We start from the raw sequence: 21,511 nt of genomic DNA on the forward strand, positions 1-21,511 counted from the left end.
GGGTCAAAATCCTGGAACTCCCTTCCTAACAGCACTGTGGGAGAACCTTCACCACACGGACTGCAGCGGTTCAAGAAGGCGGCTCACCACCACCTTCTCGAGGGCAATTAGGGATGGGCAATAAATGCCGGCCTCGCCAGCGACACCCACATCTCATGAACGAATAAAAAAGTTTTCCATTTCTGGACTTGGCAGTATATCTACTGTAACAATTGGAATGAATTTGTTAATGTTCATCTGCAGCCGTGTTTCATTTATATTTTGAAAAGTTAAAGGTCTGTGTGTAGATTGAGATTACAGTCATCCCATTTTGGTGGGGGGGGCGGTGGGGTGGCGACTGTGAGCGATCATCTAGGAACTGTTTACCTTTTTAACGAGTGCATGTGATCATCCTTTTTCTCATCTTCATCATATTAAACCCCCCCCCCCCCCACTTGTATATGTATCACTTTGACTACAGGTGGCAGCTTTAGCCCATTCGGTAGCAGCACCTGTAGGTGAGAAGGTTGTGGGTGCACGGGGCTTGAGCACATAATTGAGATTTCTACTCCAGTGGTGCATGCCTAAGGTTCTGAACTTTCAATTAGACAGTAAACTGAGGTCCTGTGTTCCTCTTCTGTGGACAGTAAAGATCTGATTGCACTGTTTGAAGAAGAGCAAGGTGTTCTCCCTGTGTCCTGGCTAATCTTAAATTCATCTACAAAATCACCTAAACATGGATTGATTGAGTGATCATTCATCTCTCAGCTGTTTTATAGGATTTTGCTGGTGCATAATGGCTGCTGTGTTTGCCTATAACAGTTGGTGCACTTCAAAAGTCATTAATTGTGTAAAGCACTTTTGAGATGTTTTGACTTAAAAGGTGCAATATAAAAACAAGTATTTAACAAGGAAATATTGAGAATAATGGTGGGAGCAGTGTAATGAATTTGATTTTTAAACAGCAGCACTAAGTAAGGAAGAGACTGAAGAAATGTAGGCAGGAACTTTGTAAATAATCCAGCATTCAGTTAATCAATCTACACAAAGTAGAAGTATACCAAAGTAGTGGGGAAGCTGGCAGCTCTGAGGAGGTTCTGCACAGACTGTAAATTACCACCTTGAACTTTGTCTTGGGGCCTTTAAAGCCACTATGGATTAAAATCTGTCTGCTTCTTGGACTGCAAAGTAATGGGGGGGGTAAAAATTTTCATTGCTGTGGGGGGCAGAGTCAAGTAGATAAGAATTTTGGAGTCTGCAGGAGCCCTTGAAGAATATTCCTTTTCTTCCTTCCTCTTCATTTGGAGAGGGTGAGGTATTTTACCAATATGTCAAGATAAAGCCTGAAGTCTCCTGGTGATTTACCTACTTTGGATGCTGTTATGGTATCACTTGCCCATGTCTAGCGGTCACGATTGCTTTGCCCTGTTGTACTGATTTTTGAGGTTGGAACCAGTGCCAAGCTCCAGATGACTAATTTTGGGTGGTGATAAACCACCTGAGTGATGGCTCAAGATTTTGCTCTAGTCACTTGCTGAAAACTAGAGCTGGGTGACACCGAACCAATTGAGGTTGAGAAGACTTCTGAGTTAATACTGAAGGAGGATTGTGACCCTGGAGGGTTCTTGTGCTGCTGGGTTAATGCTTCCGAGCTGGAACTGGTAATCAGTTTCTTGGTAGAGAAAAAAATATAATATGGAATACGATGAATAAATAGGAACCAAACTAATCCAAGGGCTGGTGGAAGTGTACCAGAAGGTGGGTAGTCTGTGCTTGGCTTTAGAGTCTCTTTTGGGCCTTGATTCCCAATTTACACTCTATATAGTGTCTGTGCAAAAGCAAAACTCTTGCAGTGTGAATGCACCTTTTTATTGGGTGTTTTTAAATGATATTTAAAATTTTTCCCAGGTTGCACTCTCCAATAGGTAGCAATAAATCAGTGCAATGTTTTATCTCCATTTATTAAGGGTGATTAGATGAAGGATGCAATGTTAAATTTTGGTAATGTAAAGAAAAAGTAATTTCAACTCTCAAAAAAATGATGAGTAATATGCAGTGTTACTGTAGCTGAGAGTATTCATTTATCAGTACTGGAAATGACTCTTCAGACCCACATATGTCTGCAATCATTTTGTTTGGTGGCAAAATATAAATTTAAGGTGTACTATGCGTGGATCATGTCTGAAGTTAGTGCTTCATGTTACTCCCATTAAAAGTGCCCCGATGTGCAAGTACTGTATAACTTCTTCCTGAACTTCTAATTTGGTTTGGCTATTTCATTAGGAATTGCAAAGCTAAAGAATTGAAATTAAAAATCTTTTTTTAACCTGCAAGCTAGGTTGAAAACTCAAGTTTTTCATTCTGAAATATGAAATTGAAGTGATACTGTGTGCAATAACATGTTGGACTCCAATGTGACGTGGCCATGTCAATACTTGCAGTTCCCATGCAGGAAATGTGCCAATCTCAGTCACTGAGGTGTGAGATGGAGACCAGACATCTCACAGAGGAAGGGAAATTGAAGCTAGTCGTCCTGATTTGTGCTTGTGCCGCTCCTAATAATTTTGTTAGATTTCATTAAGGGTGCTACACAACTGGAGATGGTGGAATCTATTGGCACACAATGTACAGAGGCACTGAGTATGGGGATGCAGACCCAATGGGGCTGAAAATTCACGTGGGGATCGCATCCCAGTTTGTGTCTGGGATCTTTCCCACTGATCCTGTCATAGTTCGTAGGGTCAGAGGGAGGTTCCTTAATTTCATTGCCATTGGTGCACATTGGTGCCACTAGGGCATTTAGGGCAAGCGATGAGGTGTGGGGGTGGGGATGGAGGGAGAAGAAATTTTATATTTTAAAAAAAATCTCCTGTTTTCTTTGGGAGTCTAGGCCACAGTCACTGCCTAGACTCTCATTTGAGGCCTGTTTGGTAGCTTGGTATGCCTGGTCTTGCTAGGCATGCTGCTGACTGCATCTTAGCTGATGGGAGGCTGGGGATGCGGGAACATCCGGAATTGGGAGGCCTTGTAAAGGCTGGGTGGAGGCTCAGCCTCTTGCAATACCCTGTGCAATCCTCAATGTAAGGCTAAACCAAGTTTATCCAAGCCCTGGCCTAATTTTCAGGCCTACTGCCACACTCCTGTGAAGGTATGGTAGGAAGTGTGCTGGAAGGATTGTGGAATTATGGGCGCAGTATATTTACACTGTGGCGAGGCATTGGAGCTGCAGAGGCAGGAGAGTTATTCTTAGGCACACGTTTACATGTCTAGGCTGACAGCTCGAGTGGCATTAGCTGAGCTCTGGGAGCTGGTTTGCCTGCCTGCCTGCACCCTACTTCCTGAACCAAACATGATGCTGGATGTGTTCTGGGGCATAAACAGAGCATCAGAACTGTAAGCCAAATTTCTGGAGGTCTGGGAGCAGGTTTGCTGCTTGTTGGCCTTGGCTGGAGAGGTTTCTTGGGGGAAGGAATAAGAAAAATGGTGTAATAAAACAGTAGATCAGCCTAAATCCCCTTTTGTCCTCACCTTTTCAGAAAACATTATTGGGCCAAATTTAACTTGAAAAATATCTCTTTTTGGGCTCTAATTTAAACCTATATTTTGAATAGACCAAACAGTTGGGTTATACTAAGAAACTTTCTGTTTTAGGGGAATGAAACCAGAGGACAAAAGGGGTGGAAGTGGATCTCGAAACTGGGGCACAGTCAGAGATGATCTGAGGTATGAACTTGTACAGCAATGTTCAGGAAACTGCAGTGGAAATATATAACGGCAGATATCCCTTTATTAAATTTAAAGAAATTCCCTTGTTTGGAGAGAAATGTTAAACTCCACACTCCACATTTTGGGCACCCATATATGTCATTAGCAACTGAAGGGTGAATTGTGTAGCTGGTAACAATGTCAGTGTTCTTTAAACAGCTGCTAGGAAATGTGTGGGAATGGCTTTGCTTATTCACAGCTTCCCATCCCCCTCATTTTTGTATGGGCAAGCTCTTCTGTCTCTTCTGGCTGATATTGGATGTAGGGGAAATGTAATTTGAAGTATTTAGGGGGCAAAATGCTACCCACCTTCACCCCTGTTTTTTAAAAAATAGGTTGTAAATCCTAAATTAATTCTCCATACTCTTAATTTATATTTACAGAAGTAATTTTTATGTTGCCTTTATGCTGCATTTGGAGATGCTTGGAGCCTTACAATTGAAGAGCTGCTGTTGCTTTTGTGCAGTTACATAGAAAACATAGAAAATAGGAGCAGGAGTAGGCCATTAGGCCCTTCGGGCCTGCTCCGTCATTCAAAATGATCATGGCTGATCGTGACGCCACAGACTCGGGCTGGTGGTGTATGTGGATACCCCTGTGGTTATTGGGCTCTGATGGCTGAGGGGAAAGTTGAGGATAGAAATCCCGCGAACCTACTTACGGGCAGGACTTCCACCTGCTGCTGACCCTGCCCCAAATCCTGGCAACAAGGTCAGTAGAATGTTTGAGGAAGGTGTCTGCACCTGTAGTGGCACAGTAGAGGTGACCACCTCGCCGAGGAGGTGGAATTTGGAGTGGCACCGTGCACAGAGTGCCTAAGGCCTGAATCAGGCTGAAGGAAGTTAGTCTCCGAATTTTAAAAAATTTAGTTTTTCTCTCCCGGAAGAGAGGGTCAACTTTTCAAGGTAATCAGTGGGATCGGTTACCTCTTTTCCTGTTGGCATCTTCAGTAAGCCCACAACAGAACACACACCTGCTTTCAGCAGACACAGGCCCCACTGCGCATATCCAGGTCAAGCTAGGCAGAATTGCCAGGATAGCCAAGGATTGCCCCTAAAAGTTGTTCTCTGGCGTTAGTGACTTTCTCCTTCCGCCCAGCACAATTTTTAGCCTTGTCTTTAATTAGGTGGAAGATGTGGGTACTGCCCCAATCTGCAGCTCCTCCCCAGCTGGAATTGGACCCTGGATCCTCTTTTTCTCTCCCCCCACCACCACCACCACCACCGGATTGTGGAAGTTTTACCCTTTGGTTCTTGGTGACACAAGGGATTACCTCAGTATCAGTAATTTTTATGAAAAGCACTGCACTAGTACCAGTTGCATTTTCATGAGCGTGAAGCAAAAACTGTGCAAGACCAGCTCTTGGAGAAAGTCTCATTTATGCCAGTACTAGCCCACACCAATGACATTGCACTGCATTCTGAAAGTGTTCTGATGGCAATACAGCAAGTGGTGAAAGAGTGGAAGTTTTGCATCTCAATAGTTAACTGTCTTTTGAAATTGCATGTACTTTATTTAAATTTTGTGTTTCCCTGCTTGGATAAGGACCTTCTGGGAGTGTGGGCAGGTGGCCTGTTCTCAGACCTCTGCCAGTGTCCCCTTTGGCCAGCTGATGGAGGGCTACAAGCTACTGCCCAGGAAGATGTCTTAATTCCTTCCTTTCTGCAGAAAGTTGACACAGCTTCTGTGCAGATTCTAACCTGAATGGAGTTGGCAGATCAAATTTACATTCTCCTCCTCTGTTGCACCAAGTGTTAAGTGTTCTGACTCATGGTGCTACCAGGATGCCCGTTTGTTTTATTTAAACCAAAATACTTTGGTGTATATTTGTCCATGTGGTACAATTTGACATTTTTTAGTCCTTTTTAGTATCAGTGCTGACTATAAAAACCTGCATCAAATGTGGTTAGCAGCATTTTTGTGTGAAGTATAACCTTTCTTAGAATAATACTAACTTCTAACCGTAGATAAAAGTAACTAAATGTGGAGATACTCCAGAGAATGAGTAACGGAGCATGGCTTATTGGTCCACCTATCTTTTAATTCTGCAGGGATAGAACAGAATTCCTAGAAGTTACAACACTGAAACGGGCCATTCGGCTCAACCAATCAATGACGCCGCTTACTCTCCACACGAGAAGATAGTTCTGATCACATCTACCTCATCTGTTCCCAAATCCCTTGCTGTTCTTTTCCTTTGTCCACCTATCCAATCTTGAATGTTGAAATAATTTTTGACTCAATCACCAACCTTTTGGAGTGAATTCCACAGCTTGCATTTGTTGGAAAAGGAGTTTCTCCTGTTCTCTGTTCTAAATCTCTTGCATGTAATCTTATATCGATGGCCCCTCGTTCTACACCCCTCAGCTACTTTTTTTTTATTCGTTCATGGGATGTGGGTGTCGCTGGCAAGGCCAGCATTTATTGCCCATCCCTAATTGCCCTTGAGATTGTCCTGCTTCTATCTACCATGTCCCATCCTTTCATAATTTTAAACACTTTTCTATTGCCCCTTAAACTGTTCTAACGAAAAAAGCCCCAATTTTTCTTCTTAAATGTAATTCTTTGATACCAGGCAGCATTCTAGTGAATCTGCATGGTACCCTCTCTAGATCCTCAATATCTTCCCCTAATCAATCTTCGATGCTACCTTTAGTGTCCTGAGGGGAGAAAGAAGGTATGGAAAAGACCAGAGTTTTGTCATTAAAGACCTATAGTTGTGTACTGTGGGTTAGGGGTATATCTTTCTGTCGGACTAGCCGCTAAACCCAAAATAAACTCCAGGGTTGGGGAGGCTTTTGTTGGCCGGTTAGTGTATAATCTACGCTAGTCTGTAGTGGTGAACCGTGGGTGAGGGGTACAGCTTTTAAAAGGGAAGTGGATAACTATTTGAGAAAGAAAAATCTTTTGAAAGGGCAGGTGAATGGGTCCAGGTGTACAGGCTGATTTGATGATCATTCTGTCAAACTAACCTTAAATCCAAAATTTCTTTTTGACATGAGGGAAGCTCCCTTAGGCTGACCAATGCATAACCTGCATTATTCTAAGTTATTACCAAATAATGTGGATTTGGGGAATGGCCGTATTGGAAAGGACAAGATAGAAACTTAATATAGTCATAAAGTATGATTTTAAATGTCATGGCTGGACTGTGACTAAACTTTTTTTTCACAAATTTATAGAGAGGCTGAGGCTACTCCAGCTGAAGAGGTGACTGAAATGGAAGAGCCCCAAGAAGTGCTTGAAGGAGATGCCGAGAACAAGTGAGTTCACTACCTTTAGATAAGTGTTGTACTTACAAAAATGCTACTTATGGATGAGAAAGGCCATTCAGTTCGTCTTGGTTCATCCATCTAGGAAGTCTTTTTTTCACCTTTTTCCGCCCGCCCCTCCCTCCCCCCCCCCCCCCTTCAATCCAGTTGTTTCTTAAATAATTTGAGGTTTTTTTTACACTACTCTATTCAGAAGTCCATCCTATGTATTAATCACTCTCTCAATCTTTGTGTGATCAATACTTCAAAACTGTTTTCCTTCTTCGGCTGATGTAGAATCATAGAAAGATTACAGCACAGAAGGAGACCAGTCGGCCCATCGAGCCTGTGCCGGCTCTATGCAAGAGCAATCCAGCTAGTCCCACTCCCCTGCCCCATCCCCATAGCCCTGCAATTTTTTTCCTTTCAAGTACTTACCCAGTTCCCTTTTGAAGGCCATGATTGAATCTGCCTCCACCACCCCCTCGGGCAGCGCATTCCAGATCCTAACCACTTGCTATGTTTATGTATAAAGAATAAAGTTTTTCCTCGTCACCTTTGGTTCTTTTGCCAATCACCCTAAATCCATGTCGTCTGGTTCTTGACCCTTCCACCGATGGGAACAGTTTCTCTCTATCTACTCTGTCTAGGCCCTTCATGATTTTGAATAGCTCTAATCAAATCTCCTCGCAACCATCTCTGTTCCAAGGAGAACAACCCCAGCTTTTCCAGTCTATCCACGTAACTAAAGCCCCTCATCCCTGGAATCGTTCTAGTAAATCTCTTTTGCACCCTCTCTAAGGCCTTCACATCTCTCCTAAAGTGTGGAGCCCAGAACTGGACGCACTACACCAGTTGTGGCCCAACCAGTGTTTTATAAAGATTCATCATGACTTCCATACTTTTGTACTCTGTGTCTCTATTTATAAAGCCTAGAATTTCGTATGTTTTTTTTAACCGCTTTCTCAACTTGCCCTGCTACTTTCAGTGATTTGTGCACATATGCCCCCACATCTCTGTTCCTGTACCCCTTTTAGAGTTGTGCTCTCTAATTTATATTACCTCTCCTCATTCTTCCTACCAAAACGTATCACTTAGCTTTTTTCTGCGTTAAATTTCATCTGCCACATGTCTGCCCATGCCACCAGCCTGTCTATATCCTCTTGAAGTCTATCACTATCCTCCTCGCTGTATAATACCCTTCCAAGTTTTGTTTCACCTGCAAATTTTGAAATTGTGCCCTGTACACCCAAGTCCAAGTCACTAGCATACCTCTGTTATTAGCTTTATCCTTTTGTGTTAAAGAATAGTGTAGCTGTCTGCATCCCACAGGATCAACTTATTGCCTTCCAGGTGTTGCTGACTTGTAGGGCTATGCCACCTTTTTCTGTCCACCATCTTTTCTGAATACTCCATGAATGTTGTATTCATCACCACCTCCTGGAGTAAATAACATTTGATATCCTACTACATCTTGGTTTCCTGCTGCCTCAACAGCCTTCACTTCTGGCATCTTTTTTCTAATGCTTCTAAGTGTTTGTTCATATATAACTTTATTGTAGATTTGCCGCCTCTTTGGCCCCCACTGTCTCCCTGTTATTGGTATGTGGTTCCCATAAACCTTAGGGTGGGGTGGATGAGGGAGGATTAAAGAAATGGGGGTGAGGCCAAAAGCTTTGGTTTTCATGCCCACTTTAGTCCCATCAGTCCTATTTTGTTCAGCTTTAATGTCTTGCACTGATGCTGAGAATTTTCTTATAAGGGCTGCATCTGACTAATTTAATTAGCAATTCTGGGTTGAGTTAGGAGGGTAGAAAAGGCCATAAGTCCTTTCTATCTAGAGGGGGAAGAAAAAGCAAAATAACTGCGGATGCTGGAAATCTGAAACAAAAAAAAACAGAAAATGCTGGGAAACACTCAAGGTCAGGCAGCATCTGTGGAGAAAGAAACAGAGTTAATGTTTCAGGTCGATTACCTTTCATCAGAACTGAAAAATGTTAGAGATGAACAGCTTTTAAGCAAATGCAAAGCCAGGGTACGGCGGGGAGGGGGCTGGAAAAGAAGGAAAAGTAGAGGCCTGTGATGTGGAGGGCAGAAGTGATTAAATGACAAAAGTGATGATGAGACATTATCGCCTCCTTTTGCCTTGCACCCTCATCAAATATTTTTAGGTGTTAATCATTACTTTGTGAGTTGCTAATGGCTGTGTTTTACGTGTTACGTTGTAGACTGAATGAAGGGGAACATGAAGCAACTGTAGATGATGGCCCCCACGAAATGTCTCTGGATGAATGGAAGGCACTTCAGGAACAGACTCGCCCTAAAAAGGAATTCAATATCCGCAAACCAGACTCCAGTGTTTTGTCAAAGGCAGTTGTGATCCATAAGTCTAAATATGAAGGGGATGTAAGTGGATTTGATTGTTAGACTTTTCCTACACCTATTAGTATTTATCGAGGTGATCTCATTAAAACATATAAGATTCTGAGAGGGTTTGACCGGGTAAATGCTGAGAGGTTGTTTCCCCTGGTTGGAGAGTCTAGATGTACAACTGCACTGAGTGTTGGTGCCCCCTGCCGCTCGGCGACCCGCTGCCCCCTGCCGCTCATCCACTTAACTCTCTTCCTAATCTCAACCATCTTGAGCTTTTTGGTGGGGGGTGGGGTGGTGGCGGAGGATAAAAATCAGAGTAGGTGGTCCAGCTTAATCAACAACCTGTTTTAAGTCCAGTGAGCCCAAAATATGGAAATAACTTGAAAGTAACATTACCATTTTAAAAAAAAAAACTACTCCTCATTAACTAATATGCTTGTCATTAACAACGTTTGAAAACTAATATTTGTCGCTTCCTGTATTAGGAACAGAAGGAGGAATCTGATGAGGAGGATCACCATTACTTTAGAAGATCTGCAAATGACATCACCTCTAAACTGGACATTAACTTTGGCAGTCTTACACGCCCTGGACGCGGACGAGGTGGTGCTAGAGGTCGTGGAAGAGCCAAGCGAATCACTGAAACCAGGCCAGAGGTGCCAGCTGCAGAGATGGTAAAGGCAGTCTTCATATTGGGAGAGGAATTGCTTGGCAGGGGAAAGGAGAAAACACTTCTAAATAGGACAAGAGTATGAATAAATAACTAGCACTTAGCAGCTGTGAATGCCCCCCTTGGTAACATAATAGGTGAATCCACCAAGTAGTGTAGTATGACTCCTACAGACCAGTAACAGCTTGAGTTCAATCCCTGGGCTGTACTGAGTGACAGCACCCAGGTCACTTCAACGGTTCACCTTGGTATTCTTGCTGTGCATTGCTGTTCACTGACTACTTGTTAGAAGTGGATGTTGCATAGAATTACAAAGAAATTATAATGTTGAAAACAGGCCATTCATCCCAACCAGTCCATGTGGAGCATAAATACTAACATGAGCAGTACTTCTAATACAATTTCTCTTTATCTCCTTTCCTTCAACCACCTGTTAACCTATTCTTAAATGTTGACATGATCACTGCTTCGGTCACTAACTTTGGTAGTACATTCTACAGCCTCATAACTATCCGTAAGAAAAAGCTTCTCCTGCTGTCTAGATCTTTTTTGTATATATATTTCATCTTGTACTATGTCCCCTTGTTCACTAAAAGCAATCTTTCTTTCTTCTCTGTTACATCCCTTCATCATTTTAAAGCCTGCTATAAAATCACCCTATAATCTCCTCTGTTCTAATGAAAACAGCTGCAGTTTTTCAGGTCTTCCTTCATATTTGTGTTTCCTCATACCAGGCAGCATCCTATTGAATCTGCACTGCACCCTCTTTTATTGCATAAACATCCTTCCTATAGTGTGGAGCTCAAAACTGCACACATTAGCAAAACCACAGTTGGAGTACTGTTTAATGTGGTTTCACTATTACATCTCCACTTTTATATGCTATATCTTGTGCTGTAAAACCCAGTATTCCATTAGCTTTCTTTATGGCCTTATCCACTTGCTTTTAATGTATTGTGAACCTGAACCCCCAAATTTCTGTTCTTCCCCATTCAAAGTATAATTATTATTTTTGGCCACAATGTATTGTCACATTTACAGACGTTGAATTCCATCTGCCACTTTTTTTCAATCCCACCATTTTATCACTATCCCCTTGCAGCTTACTTTATTCCTCAATTATTTACTATACCTCTTATATTCGTATCATCTGCAAATCTGGACACTACTCCCTCTAGTACTATATCCAACTCATTGTACATAGTGAATAGAAGCAGTCTCAGAACTTAACCCTGTGGTATATCGCTACCTACTTCTAACCACTCTGAGATACTGCCCCTTATCTCCCACTCTTGTTTCCTCCCTTCTAATCAGTTTTTAATCCAATTTTCTACCCTTCCTCTAATTTCATACCCTTTAATTTTTTTCACTATAAATTAGCTTCACTAACTTCTCTAATACTTTCCTTTTTTTGTTATAATGTCTCATCTTACTTTTAACCAATTCAGGATTTACCTCCTCCCCAATATCTTTCTCTTTTGTAAACAGTGAAGCAAAAGACCTGTTTTTAAAAAAAACTACCCCCAATTCTACTTGAACTCTTAACTCATTATCATCTCCTTTTAAGGGTCCCACCTCTAACATTTTTTTAACTCATTTGTAGAAGACTGTTAATATTTTGAGATTCTCTGCTTATACTCCCTCCTTGCTTTCCGCTTTCCTTATCCCTTTCTGAACCCCTTTCCATATTTTCTTGTATCCTCTTTATTTTTATCAAACCTATAGGACCCGTATACCCCCTTCAATTTAAACAAAAACAAAATGCTGGAATCACTCGGCAGGTGGGGCAGCATCTTAAACAAAGGAAAACATTGGTGTTTTAAGCAAACCTTTCATGAGAACAGATTTCCAGCATCTGCAATATTTTGTTTTTTCTTCAATTTTAGTTTGTTTCTAACCTCTTTGTCCACAGCATTCTGAAGTAGCCTCCTTTTTAATGGGGTATGTGATACACACACAAACTCTGCAACTTTGTGATTTTTTTTTTAAAAACCTATCCCACTGTTAATCTACAGCCCTGGTGTGCCAATTTCTTTTTCCACCCTTGCCTCGGTTAGCTGAATCACTCAGTTTTGAAGCTGACCCACAGCAAATGGCTTAATCATCAGCATCCAGGCTGACATATGAAGAATGGTCCTTGAATGATGCACCAGTGAGCAGCCCTGGAGCTGTTCCCAGGCGAGAGTCATCCTCTCCAGGAGGAAAACGTAGAAGAGAAAAATAACTCTTGCAGTAGCTATCAAAGTAAAAAGTCAATTGCTGCTTAGATAAATAAAGGTACTGTTATGGTGCCACAGAACAACATTATCTAGAAAAAAAGACAGCTGATCCCAATCCATCCAAGTGCTTCTATGAGGAGGAGGGAAATCCTGAATGAAATTAGATATCTCTACTATAATATTCAGCTGTTGTGGAATATTAACCTAGAAGGTAATATCTGACTACTTAAATACAGAATCCCCACCGTTTATAGTGGATGCATTAGTGTGAACGCGATTTGCCTGCTATAAGCAATAGCCGATATAACACGGTAGCACTATTACAATACTCTATTATACGAGAAGAATGTTGTAGATCACGAGACTGCATGCAATGCAACTAGCTTTATTTAAACTGCAGTCAGTGCTTAGTACAAACTGGGATTAGAAGGGTTTATGTTCACAAAAGGTAACTGAACATTAAAGAGGAGAGAAGCATGTATATAGCACTGTTCACAACCTCAGGATGTCCCAAAGTGCTTTGCAGCCAATGAAGTACTTTGGAAGTGTAGTCACTATTGTAATGTAGGAAGCACACACTGAACAAAGGGGTAGAGTAGAATTTCCTATTCCACTAATTTCACAATTTTAAACTCGACAATTGATTTTTTTTAAAGAAAATATTTGCATTTATGTAATGCTACAAAACATCTCCGTATGTTTCGAAATGCTTCAAATACAATTAAGTACTTTTGAAGTGTAGTCACTTGCTCTGCAGGCAATTTTTACTCGCGTATAAAAACATATTTACTTATGTTTGTTCTTTTATTCAGTGCACCTTAATGAGGTGGAAAGCAATGAGTAAGCACAGCTGTTTCTGCCTGAAATATATGGAGCACTTAAGACGCTATGAAATTTACATTAATGCTAATAGTTATCGCTTTTTAGCCGATATATACAACTGCCTGTTTTAAACGTGGATGATTTAAGTGGTGGGGACTGTATCTGGAAAAATTGCCTGCAGAGCGAATGACTACCCTTCAAACGTACATGAAGCATTTTGAAATGTACGGAGATGTTTTGTAGCATTATATAAATGCAAGTATTTTCTTAAAAATCTATTGTGGAGTTTAAAATTGTGAAATTAGTGGAATAGAAGGTTGTAGATGGGAAGCGGACTGCAGGGGTCCTACTGGGGGAAAAATAACAAACTCTTGGTACAGTAACTGTGAACCCAAAAAAGGACGCTGGAGATAGTTGTGATAAACTACGTGTAATGCATATGATCATCCAGACTTCTGATTCTGATTCCTACTGTGCTACACCATTATTTGTTTTGAATTGAGATGGGAAGTGTAAATGAACATTTACTTTTCAGTGATCTCTATTTGATCTGTTGGCCTAGTATTGGGGCTTTGATCACTTAAATGTTACAATTCAGAATCAACTTTTTTTATAAAAATTCTTTTCTCTCCCCAGACACAGATAAGTGCTCCCAATCCTGATGATCCTGAGGACTTCCCAGCTCTTGCTTGAAGCAGTATTGAAGTTTAATAGTTGGCACCAGTCTTGAAAAAAAGAAGTTTTTGGCACATTGAGAGGCTTTTTGCTTCAGTTGTAATACTGACTACGAGGAGTGGCATTTAGCTCCCAACTACTGATTGGACTTTTCTGTTCACTACTGGGTGTGAATAGACCTCGCTCTCCGTGTGTGTGTGTGTGTGTGTGTGTGGATGAAAGATGGGTGGAATGTGACATTACTACTGAGTTTTCAGCACCTCCCTTTGTGCTTAATTGTGTAATATTGGCAAATGTCTTAAACTGCTGAAGAGAGAGGTATATTTGATGTTTTAAAAAAAACAATGCTATATATTAAAAATATTGAATGGTTTGCTTGAATTGTAATGGTTTCCTGAAAAAGCACACGGGTAAGAGAATGCAGCCTGTATTCTGACTAACAAGATGGTTCTACTATTTGGTTAACTGTAAATTTTGAAGTATTGCAGGCATGTTACAGAAATGCCCTACTTTGGTGCCTACCCAGTAGAAGTAGCTGCAATTGCATCTTTGAAGCCATTTTGAACATAATGTGCACATGTCCTTGAACTTGAAGAGTTGGTTATAGATCACAAATTTAAAAAACCAAAAAAAACTTGCTTTGATTTTTTTTTTTCCCCCCTCAATGTCAGCTTTTGGAAGCCGTGTTAAATTTGTGAAGTTTGGACTAACTTATGTGAAGAGTAAAGACTGCATAATTTGCCTTTTTGGTAAATATGGTTGTGAAAACTTGATGGAATAAATGCAGATTTGTTGAAAGTTAGTTCTTTTTTCCTTGTGTAGTATCTCTCTTCCCAAACAAAAAAGATTGTTACATGTTTGAAGTAACAGACTTGTAATCCAGTATCTTTAATATTTAATTGATTGGTGATATTGATTCCTTACATTGCACTGTTTAAAGGTACTCTATACAAGCATGTGTGTACCAGGTGGACTGGGCTCTTTTCATTCTTGAAAACAATCAGGTTTTGGTTTTACAGATGGTTACAGCACCTTTTTATTGTTATGGAATTCAGTTATACATCTGTGGGGGTAACTGAGCAGAATCTGAGTGCTTCCCAGTAGCAATGGAAAAATTTGTGTTCACTTTTGTGCATCTTCCAATAGCTGGCTTGAGTTGTCTTGGCAGATACCTGGAAGCAGGTTGGCTGTCTGATAAACTGGCACAGAAACCTCAAAGTAAGTTTTCTTTTCCTCAACTTGGTCCCTTAATTTCTCTCTTCCCCCTGCATAACTTTTAGCTAGATGCTATTAATCCTATTGCAAATGCCTTAAGACAGTAAATTGGTAGTGTTCCCTTTGTTACACCTTTTAGTCTTGATGCTTCTTACCTTTCCTAGAATGGCTGAGCTATTTACATGGTACTTTTACAATTCTGCTAATCATAGGTTATCATCTCCCAAACTACCACCCTGGGAGAAAAAGATTAATTCCAACTTTCTGTAGGTGATGGAGGCAAGTTCTATTTTGTTATGCAGTATCTCACTGATCATCTTATTGCTATGTGCAGGTCTTAATGTATGCAAAATTGTTTCTATATGCCTGCATAATTCACTGTTTTGACCACATTGAAGGCTGATGCAATTGCTGTTGGAAGGTACAAACCAGAGGCAGAGTACAAAAACATGCTGCAAGGGTTCTGGGTTAGTACCACTGGCATTACTGTTTAGTAAAGAGCTGGTTAAGCTTTGCTGCTCCAACTACTAGAGCCAACAGGCTTATAATTTGTTATGCTATGGCTAAGAGGATGGGCTCAAATCCCTGGAAGTTAATTGTATCTCTATCTGGAGGGGTGTTTGAGGGATACCCTTAGTTTCAATTTTTCACTAACAGGTTCAGTAATCCAGTAGCTGAGCCAGGCAGAACTGCAAACTGCAGTACTCCAGGTCATTGTTGCTATTGACCTGACAGCTTGGGTCATTAAGGGTAGACCTGGGATTCTTCCCATTCTGCTCCAGATAACCTTCCAAGACCAATGTCCTAATAGGCTCAATCAAGCATGATGGGCTTCTATACAATGGCAGACACCAAAAAGGGATGCTTGCAGTTCTTGGTTTCAGTGTGCTGAGGAGTAAATAAGGATAACCTTTCCACTGACAGGACAGATTTAAAATTGTCAAAAGATCCAGGGCAGATGAGAATTTTTTTTTAAACGTAGCAAGTCATGATCTGGAATACACTGCCTGAAAAGAGTTGGGGGGGGGGGGGGAGGAAGGAAGGAAGGAAGGAAAAGCAGATTCAATATTAGCTTTTGAAAGGGAATTGGGCTTACACTTAAAAGGGAAAACTTGCAGGGGTTATGGGAGAAGGGAAAACTTGCAGGGGCCATAAGAGAGCAGGGGAGTGGGCCTAATTGGATATGTCCTAAAAAGAGCTGGGACTAGTATGATGGACTGAATAGTTGCCCGATTGGAAGTCAGGTCCTAATCTGACTCAATTATCCCATCATTATTGCATCAAAGGGCACCTGATGCCACTTAAATCAACACATGATTAATTAAATGAGAAGATACTCATTTCAACTATGCAAATTTAGTTACTTACACTGTTAAGTTCAGTGCTTCCAATGATAAACACTTCTATATGAAGAAAAATACTGGTCACCTCAAAATGGGCATGCATTGGCAACAATGATACAAAACACATAATTTGATCTGTCTTCTGGTGAACCCATGTTCAAGACATTAATAAATTTGCAGAATGGGCCTGTAATTGGCAAATGAATTTCAATATGGATAAGTGAGGTGGTGTAGTTTGGTAGGGAGGCTACATATTGCTTGGGTAGTAAGATTCTAAATGGATGAGAGCAAAGGGATCTCGGGGTACAGATACACAACTCACTAGAAGTAGTGACGCAAGTTAATAAGGCCATTAAAAAAGGTAAACCAAGCATTGGGGTTAATTTCTAGAGGGATAGAATTGAACGCATTGAAGCTATGTTAAACTTGTATTGAACCTTGGTAAGATCACACTTGGAGCACTGTGAACAGTTCTGGTCTCCATATTATGAAAAAGATATGGAGAAGGTGCAAAAAAGATTCAAAAGGAGGATACTAGAACTGAGAGGATATACTTATCAGGAAAGGCTAAACAAGCTGGGGCTCTTTTCTGGAGAAAGAAGGCAGAGGGTGACCTGGTAGAGGGCTTTAAGATGGTAGGGGAGACGTAGAGAAAACGTTTCCACTTGGGGGGGATCCAAAACTAGAGGTCTTAAAAATAAGATAGGCACTAATAAATCCAACAGGGAATTCAGGAGAAACTTCTTTACCCAGGGTGTGGTAAGAATGTAGAACACACTACCACAAAGAGTAATTGAGGCAAATAGCATAGATACATTTAAGGGGAAGCTAGATAAGCACAAGAGGGAGAAAGGAATAGAAGGGTATGCTGATAGGGGTAGATGAAGTAGGCTCGTGTGAAACAAATACCGGCATAGACCAGTTGGGCCGAATGGCCTGTTTCTGTGCTGTAGACTCGATGCAATATAGTAATTAACTTAAAGGGCCATAGGTGAACATGTAGCAAGCTTACTGAGGGGACTTCTCCCCATTGGACAGCACAATAAATCTTCTCCCACCTTTCAGTTCTAGGGAGTGGAGTTATAATTATTTAAAGCTATCATTTTGCTTAGCATCTTACAAATGGAAATTACTGTTTAAAATGTATCCCAGTCTCATTTTATATCTCATTCTTTACAAATGAATGCAAATGCATAAAATGTCATACATGTTTATTTCTCATCATAATCAAAAGGTTTATATACTGCATACATATATTTCTGTACAAAATAAGTGTGTACGTATTGCAACAGAAACTTCCCTGTTTGGGCTGCATATGCAACAGATCAAATGTTACACAGAATAAACCAGAAAAAAGGTAAGATTCTATAGTTAAAAATACCCACCACCCAAGTAGGCTGTAAAATTAGAAAACAAGATATAACCAGTTATACTGGACCAAAGATGCCAGTCAAGACTTTGACACAAGCAGACACACATTATCTTCATCTAGCCAGAATTAAAACTCTAGTTTGACTTAGAAGGAAAAAAAGCATCTGACTGCTACAGATTAACATTTTGTGCAGTGCTGTATTGCTTTTTAGCAGTTTGAGAATACATTGACATAAAAAGATAAGCTTATTTTCTGTAACAAGTCACAAAAAACTGTTGGCTGATGCCATTACAGTACTGTAGCAGACAAACTGCACATTTCCAATCCACAGAACATATAATTGTATAGCGAAACAAAGTCCATTCCAGAAGACATTCACTGCAAAAAATCAGACTGATAAAATACAATTTGTTCATGCATATAAAAATATTATCCTTAAACCCCAATTTGGGTCAAATTTTTACTCACATCTCTCCTACAGACAACAGCACTCCTACTGTTCCAAACCAACCCTACCACACAACAGGTAGAACAATTTTCTAGTTGGTAGCTGATCACAAGGTCACTTAGCTTTTTTAGATTTTGTATTTAAAACAATATTTAAAAATAAAGATTGCTATTGATCATTTCACCTGTAATTCATTTAAATATTTAATGCAATTTTATCTTTTATGCATTATGTAAAAGTAATGGTATCAGTTTATTTCACTCGAAATAAGCCCAATAATAGTTCACCATGACATATGCTGCTCGCTAAACTATTTTTGAAAGTCAAACAATTTTAGAAATTATTTTAAACTATTATTCACTTAAAACTGTACAGATACTAGCTTTAGGATCTTTTCTGCTATGGATGGTGGTCTTTGGGGAGGGACACTGGGTTCTTGCCTAGGGTGATTTTCTTTTGTTGGTATAAAATAAGATCCCTCAGTATACTTTTTAACACTATTAATACAGAAACCATGAAAACAGAGTTCCAACTGACAAGAACCTCATCGGGGCAAATGCACATCCAGTTTAGAATCTCAGAAGGCATGATCTGGTAATATGGAATGTATTTATAATTATTAGGAGGGAGACAGCAAAAGGGATCATAGATGAAAGTTGAATTTTTAAAAAATTTGAATCAAAAAAATTCAAATTTCCTTCAATATCTAGATACTTCAGGTTCACCATAATATGGAAAAAAATTGTAAAGTGAAAATATATGGCATGTAGTTTTCACCATTTCATACAAGGTAAATATTTCATTGTACTATTCTACTTTGGCTATAAGATGGTGCTAAAGGCCTGACTTCTACCTGACCGTTCAGGTACAATTGTACATTGTGCTACAGGACAGTGGAGGTTTGACGAATTCATGTTTGCATTTAAAAAATGTTTCTTAATATTCTTATACAGTTCCTTTTAGTACAGCAGGTTGCAGATGCCTATATACTATCCATTATCACCATCGCTTGCTATGTAGTGCACAGGGAATTCTCTCAGGGTGGAATGGCAGCTGAGTTCAAGTTCAGGACAGTCATTTTGCAGAATCCTTCTGATGATGTGAAAGGTGAAGTGGTGCTGCTCTGAAACAAATTCCTCGTTCAGTATATTGAGAAAAATCTCATTCTCCAGTTTCCTCCGCAAATGTTCCGAGGTGTCACTTCAAAAAGTGAATGTTAACGGAGTAATGGTACTTTAGTGCTAATAGCAGAGTGACTTGAAAAATAGTAGATATATAAAAAAAGTTAGTGTATTACAGGAAACCAAAATTTATCATTTTAAAAGTTAACTAAACACAAAATCAGAACTAATTCAAGAAATTGACCAAAGGCAGTACTATATTCATTTTGGAAAGCAAACATGGTGGAAACCAAATGAAATCCAATACGTTTAACTGCATTTCTTTGAAATAACAAAGCACATGAACATATAAATGTACTACATAGTGTGTGGTACTGTATCGTATCAAATCTTAGTTTGATACGATACAATCCTTAGTTTGTGATAAATTCGCCCCTCGACTTTTTTTTGAGGGAGGCCAAGAGTAGAAAAGAGGAAAGAACAGATGAATCAACCAATGTATGGCTGTCAGGTGAGGATAGGATCAGACTCAGCTATGATGCCTCTCACAAACAGCTTGTTAACACTCACTGTCCAGCTCAGGTGCCAGAGGGGCTGCTGCACCCTTGAAACTATACTTGCACAAGTTACTGCCTTCAGGAAGAATAGAAGATATTCGTGCTGAATTACTAATATGTAAGTATATTTGAAATATGAAGCTTTGAAAACCTCGGTGTCAAACACAAAAGGACTATTGCTGAATTACTTATTTGGTTGATTAGTGCGGAGTTCAATAAAATGCAGTCATGCAACTTTGCAGTTTTATTTCAAGCTTAGGAGGTGCTCTGTTACAACCCACATTTACCGTGCATATTTCAACCTAAACATACGTTTAAAAAGTAACAGTTCAAGTGCTTTACAAGTCATACATGTGGGAGTTCTGATCCTCATATTTGTGATGCCTGCACTGAAGTAGATTCACTGAGGAGCAATTGAAACAGTATGTATTCTGAATATGTAAAATAAACTGACCCCAAAAATAACATCTGCTTTCACTGTAGATGCTCGAAATAAACCTGTTTTCTTTATAAGAATTTTACATTTACAAGCTGAGTTAGTCCTTTTTTTAACGCATCAGACTTTGTTAGTGTGACTAAGCGTACTCCAAGGCGGCCTTTGAGACACACGACAACGCAAAATCGTCGAGCAGAAATTGATAGCCAAGTTCTGCACCCATGAGGACGGCCTCAACCGGGATCTTGGGTTCATGTCACGCTACACATTACCCCACTAGCGAACAAATGTTATCTGTTTTTAATATAACGGGTCAGCTGCTGTCTTTTCTATGTTTCTACCTCTCTATCTCTTTTTGTTGTTTGTTTTTTTTGGTGATTTGTATATTCTGAGACCTGGCAGGTAACACCTGTCTGTCTGCACACTGATTGCCTTAGCAACAGGCAGTTGAAAAAACTGTCTGTAATCACCAAGCATTGTTCTGTGAATTATAAATGCGATTTCATTTCGAGGATTTCATTTTCACATCGTTCACCTGAGGAAGGAGGTAGCCTCCGAAAGCTTGTGAATTTAAAATAAAATTGCTGGACTATAACTTGGTGTTGTAAAATTGTTTACAATTGTCAACCCCAGTCCATCACCGGCATCTCCACATCATGAATACAACAAAGTCAATTTAAAATAAGAGGCTTGGGGAAGGAACGCTGTCTGATAAGGCTCCCTTTCAGTCAACTGGACTTGTTATACTGTGCCCCCAGGCCCTGCCTTGTTGTGGTGTGAGGTACAACACCTTGGCAAACCAACACAACAAATTTGATTTCTGCATTAAAACTTTATATACTTAGTTGCTAATGACAGCACTGTACAACAGTTTCAGCAAATTGGGATCTAATTCAGCAATAGGACTGCTACTGTGCTGGCAGGCAACATTGCATTTTTTATATTTACAGAAAGATGGGGGAAATTAAAGGTACCATATTCTCCCTAAACATGTTTTTCTCCCTCAGGAATCAAACTGTGGAAAAAGTAGAGCAATATGGAAAGACTGAATAAAAATTTTTTTTTAAAAAAAAGAGTTGAAGCTGAAGTTAAACAATAAGGGAATAAAACAAGACCACAGCACATGTACCTCCATATTGAGAGTGAAATTTAGTACTGAAATAGGTCAACTGAGAAATAACCAACATCTGTAAGTGCAGTACATGAAACACATATTGGCAATACAAAACCAGAATGAAGATTTTAGCATTGACAGAATAGGCTCA

General features: G+C 40.0%; 2 protein-coding genes across 8 annotated transcripts in view; one reads left to right on the top strand and one right to left on the bottom strand.

The window, feature by feature from the left end:
- LOC137321051 (intracellular hyaluronan-binding protein 4.S-like) overlaps nucleotides 1-14,556 on the top strand; it is a 30,828-nt gene extending 16,272 nt beyond the window's left edge. Inside the window, exons 4-8 of one of the 2 annotated variants that reach the window (XM_067983202.1) lie at nucleotides 3,631-3,702; nucleotides 6,927-7,007; nucleotides 9,224-9,401; nucleotides 9,854-10,042; nucleotides 13,716-14,556. In XM_067983202.1, the coding sequence (XP_067839303.1) occupies nucleotides 3,631-3,702; nucleotides 6,927-7,007; nucleotides 9,224-9,401; nucleotides 9,854-10,042; nucleotides 13,716-13,772 (577 nt within the window). In that variant the 3' untranslated portion in view covers nucleotides 13,773-14,556. The remainder of the gene's footprint in view (nucleotides 1-3,630; nucleotides 3,703-6,926; nucleotides 7,008-9,223; nucleotides 9,402-9,853; nucleotides 10,043-13,715) is intronic. The other variant, XM_067983204.1, reaches the window with a different exon arrangement.
- A 2,950-nt stretch (nucleotides 14,557-17,506) lies between these two features.
- The window catches only part of LOC137321052 (dual specificity protein phosphatase CDC14C-like), a 103,388-nt gene continuing 99,383 nt past the window's right edge, over nucleotides 17,507-21,511 (bottom strand). For all 6 annotated transcript variants that reach the window (XM_067983209.1, XM_067983206.1, XM_067983205.1 and 3 more), the window contains one exon: nucleotides 17,507-19,388. In XM_067983209.1, the coding sequence (XP_067839310.1) occupies nucleotides 19,349-19,388 (40 nt within the window). In that variant the 3' untranslated portion in view covers nucleotides 17,507-19,348. The remainder of the gene's footprint in view (nucleotides 19,389-21,511) is intronic.

Source organism: Heptranchias perlo, chromosome 4 (genome assembly GCF_035084215.1).
Source record: "Heptranchias perlo isolate sHepPer1 chromosome 4, sHepPer1.hap1, whole genome shotgun sequence".
Lineage (NCBI taxonomy): Eukaryota > Metazoa > Chordata > Chondrichthyes > Hexanchiformes > Hexanchidae > Heptranchias > Heptranchias perlo.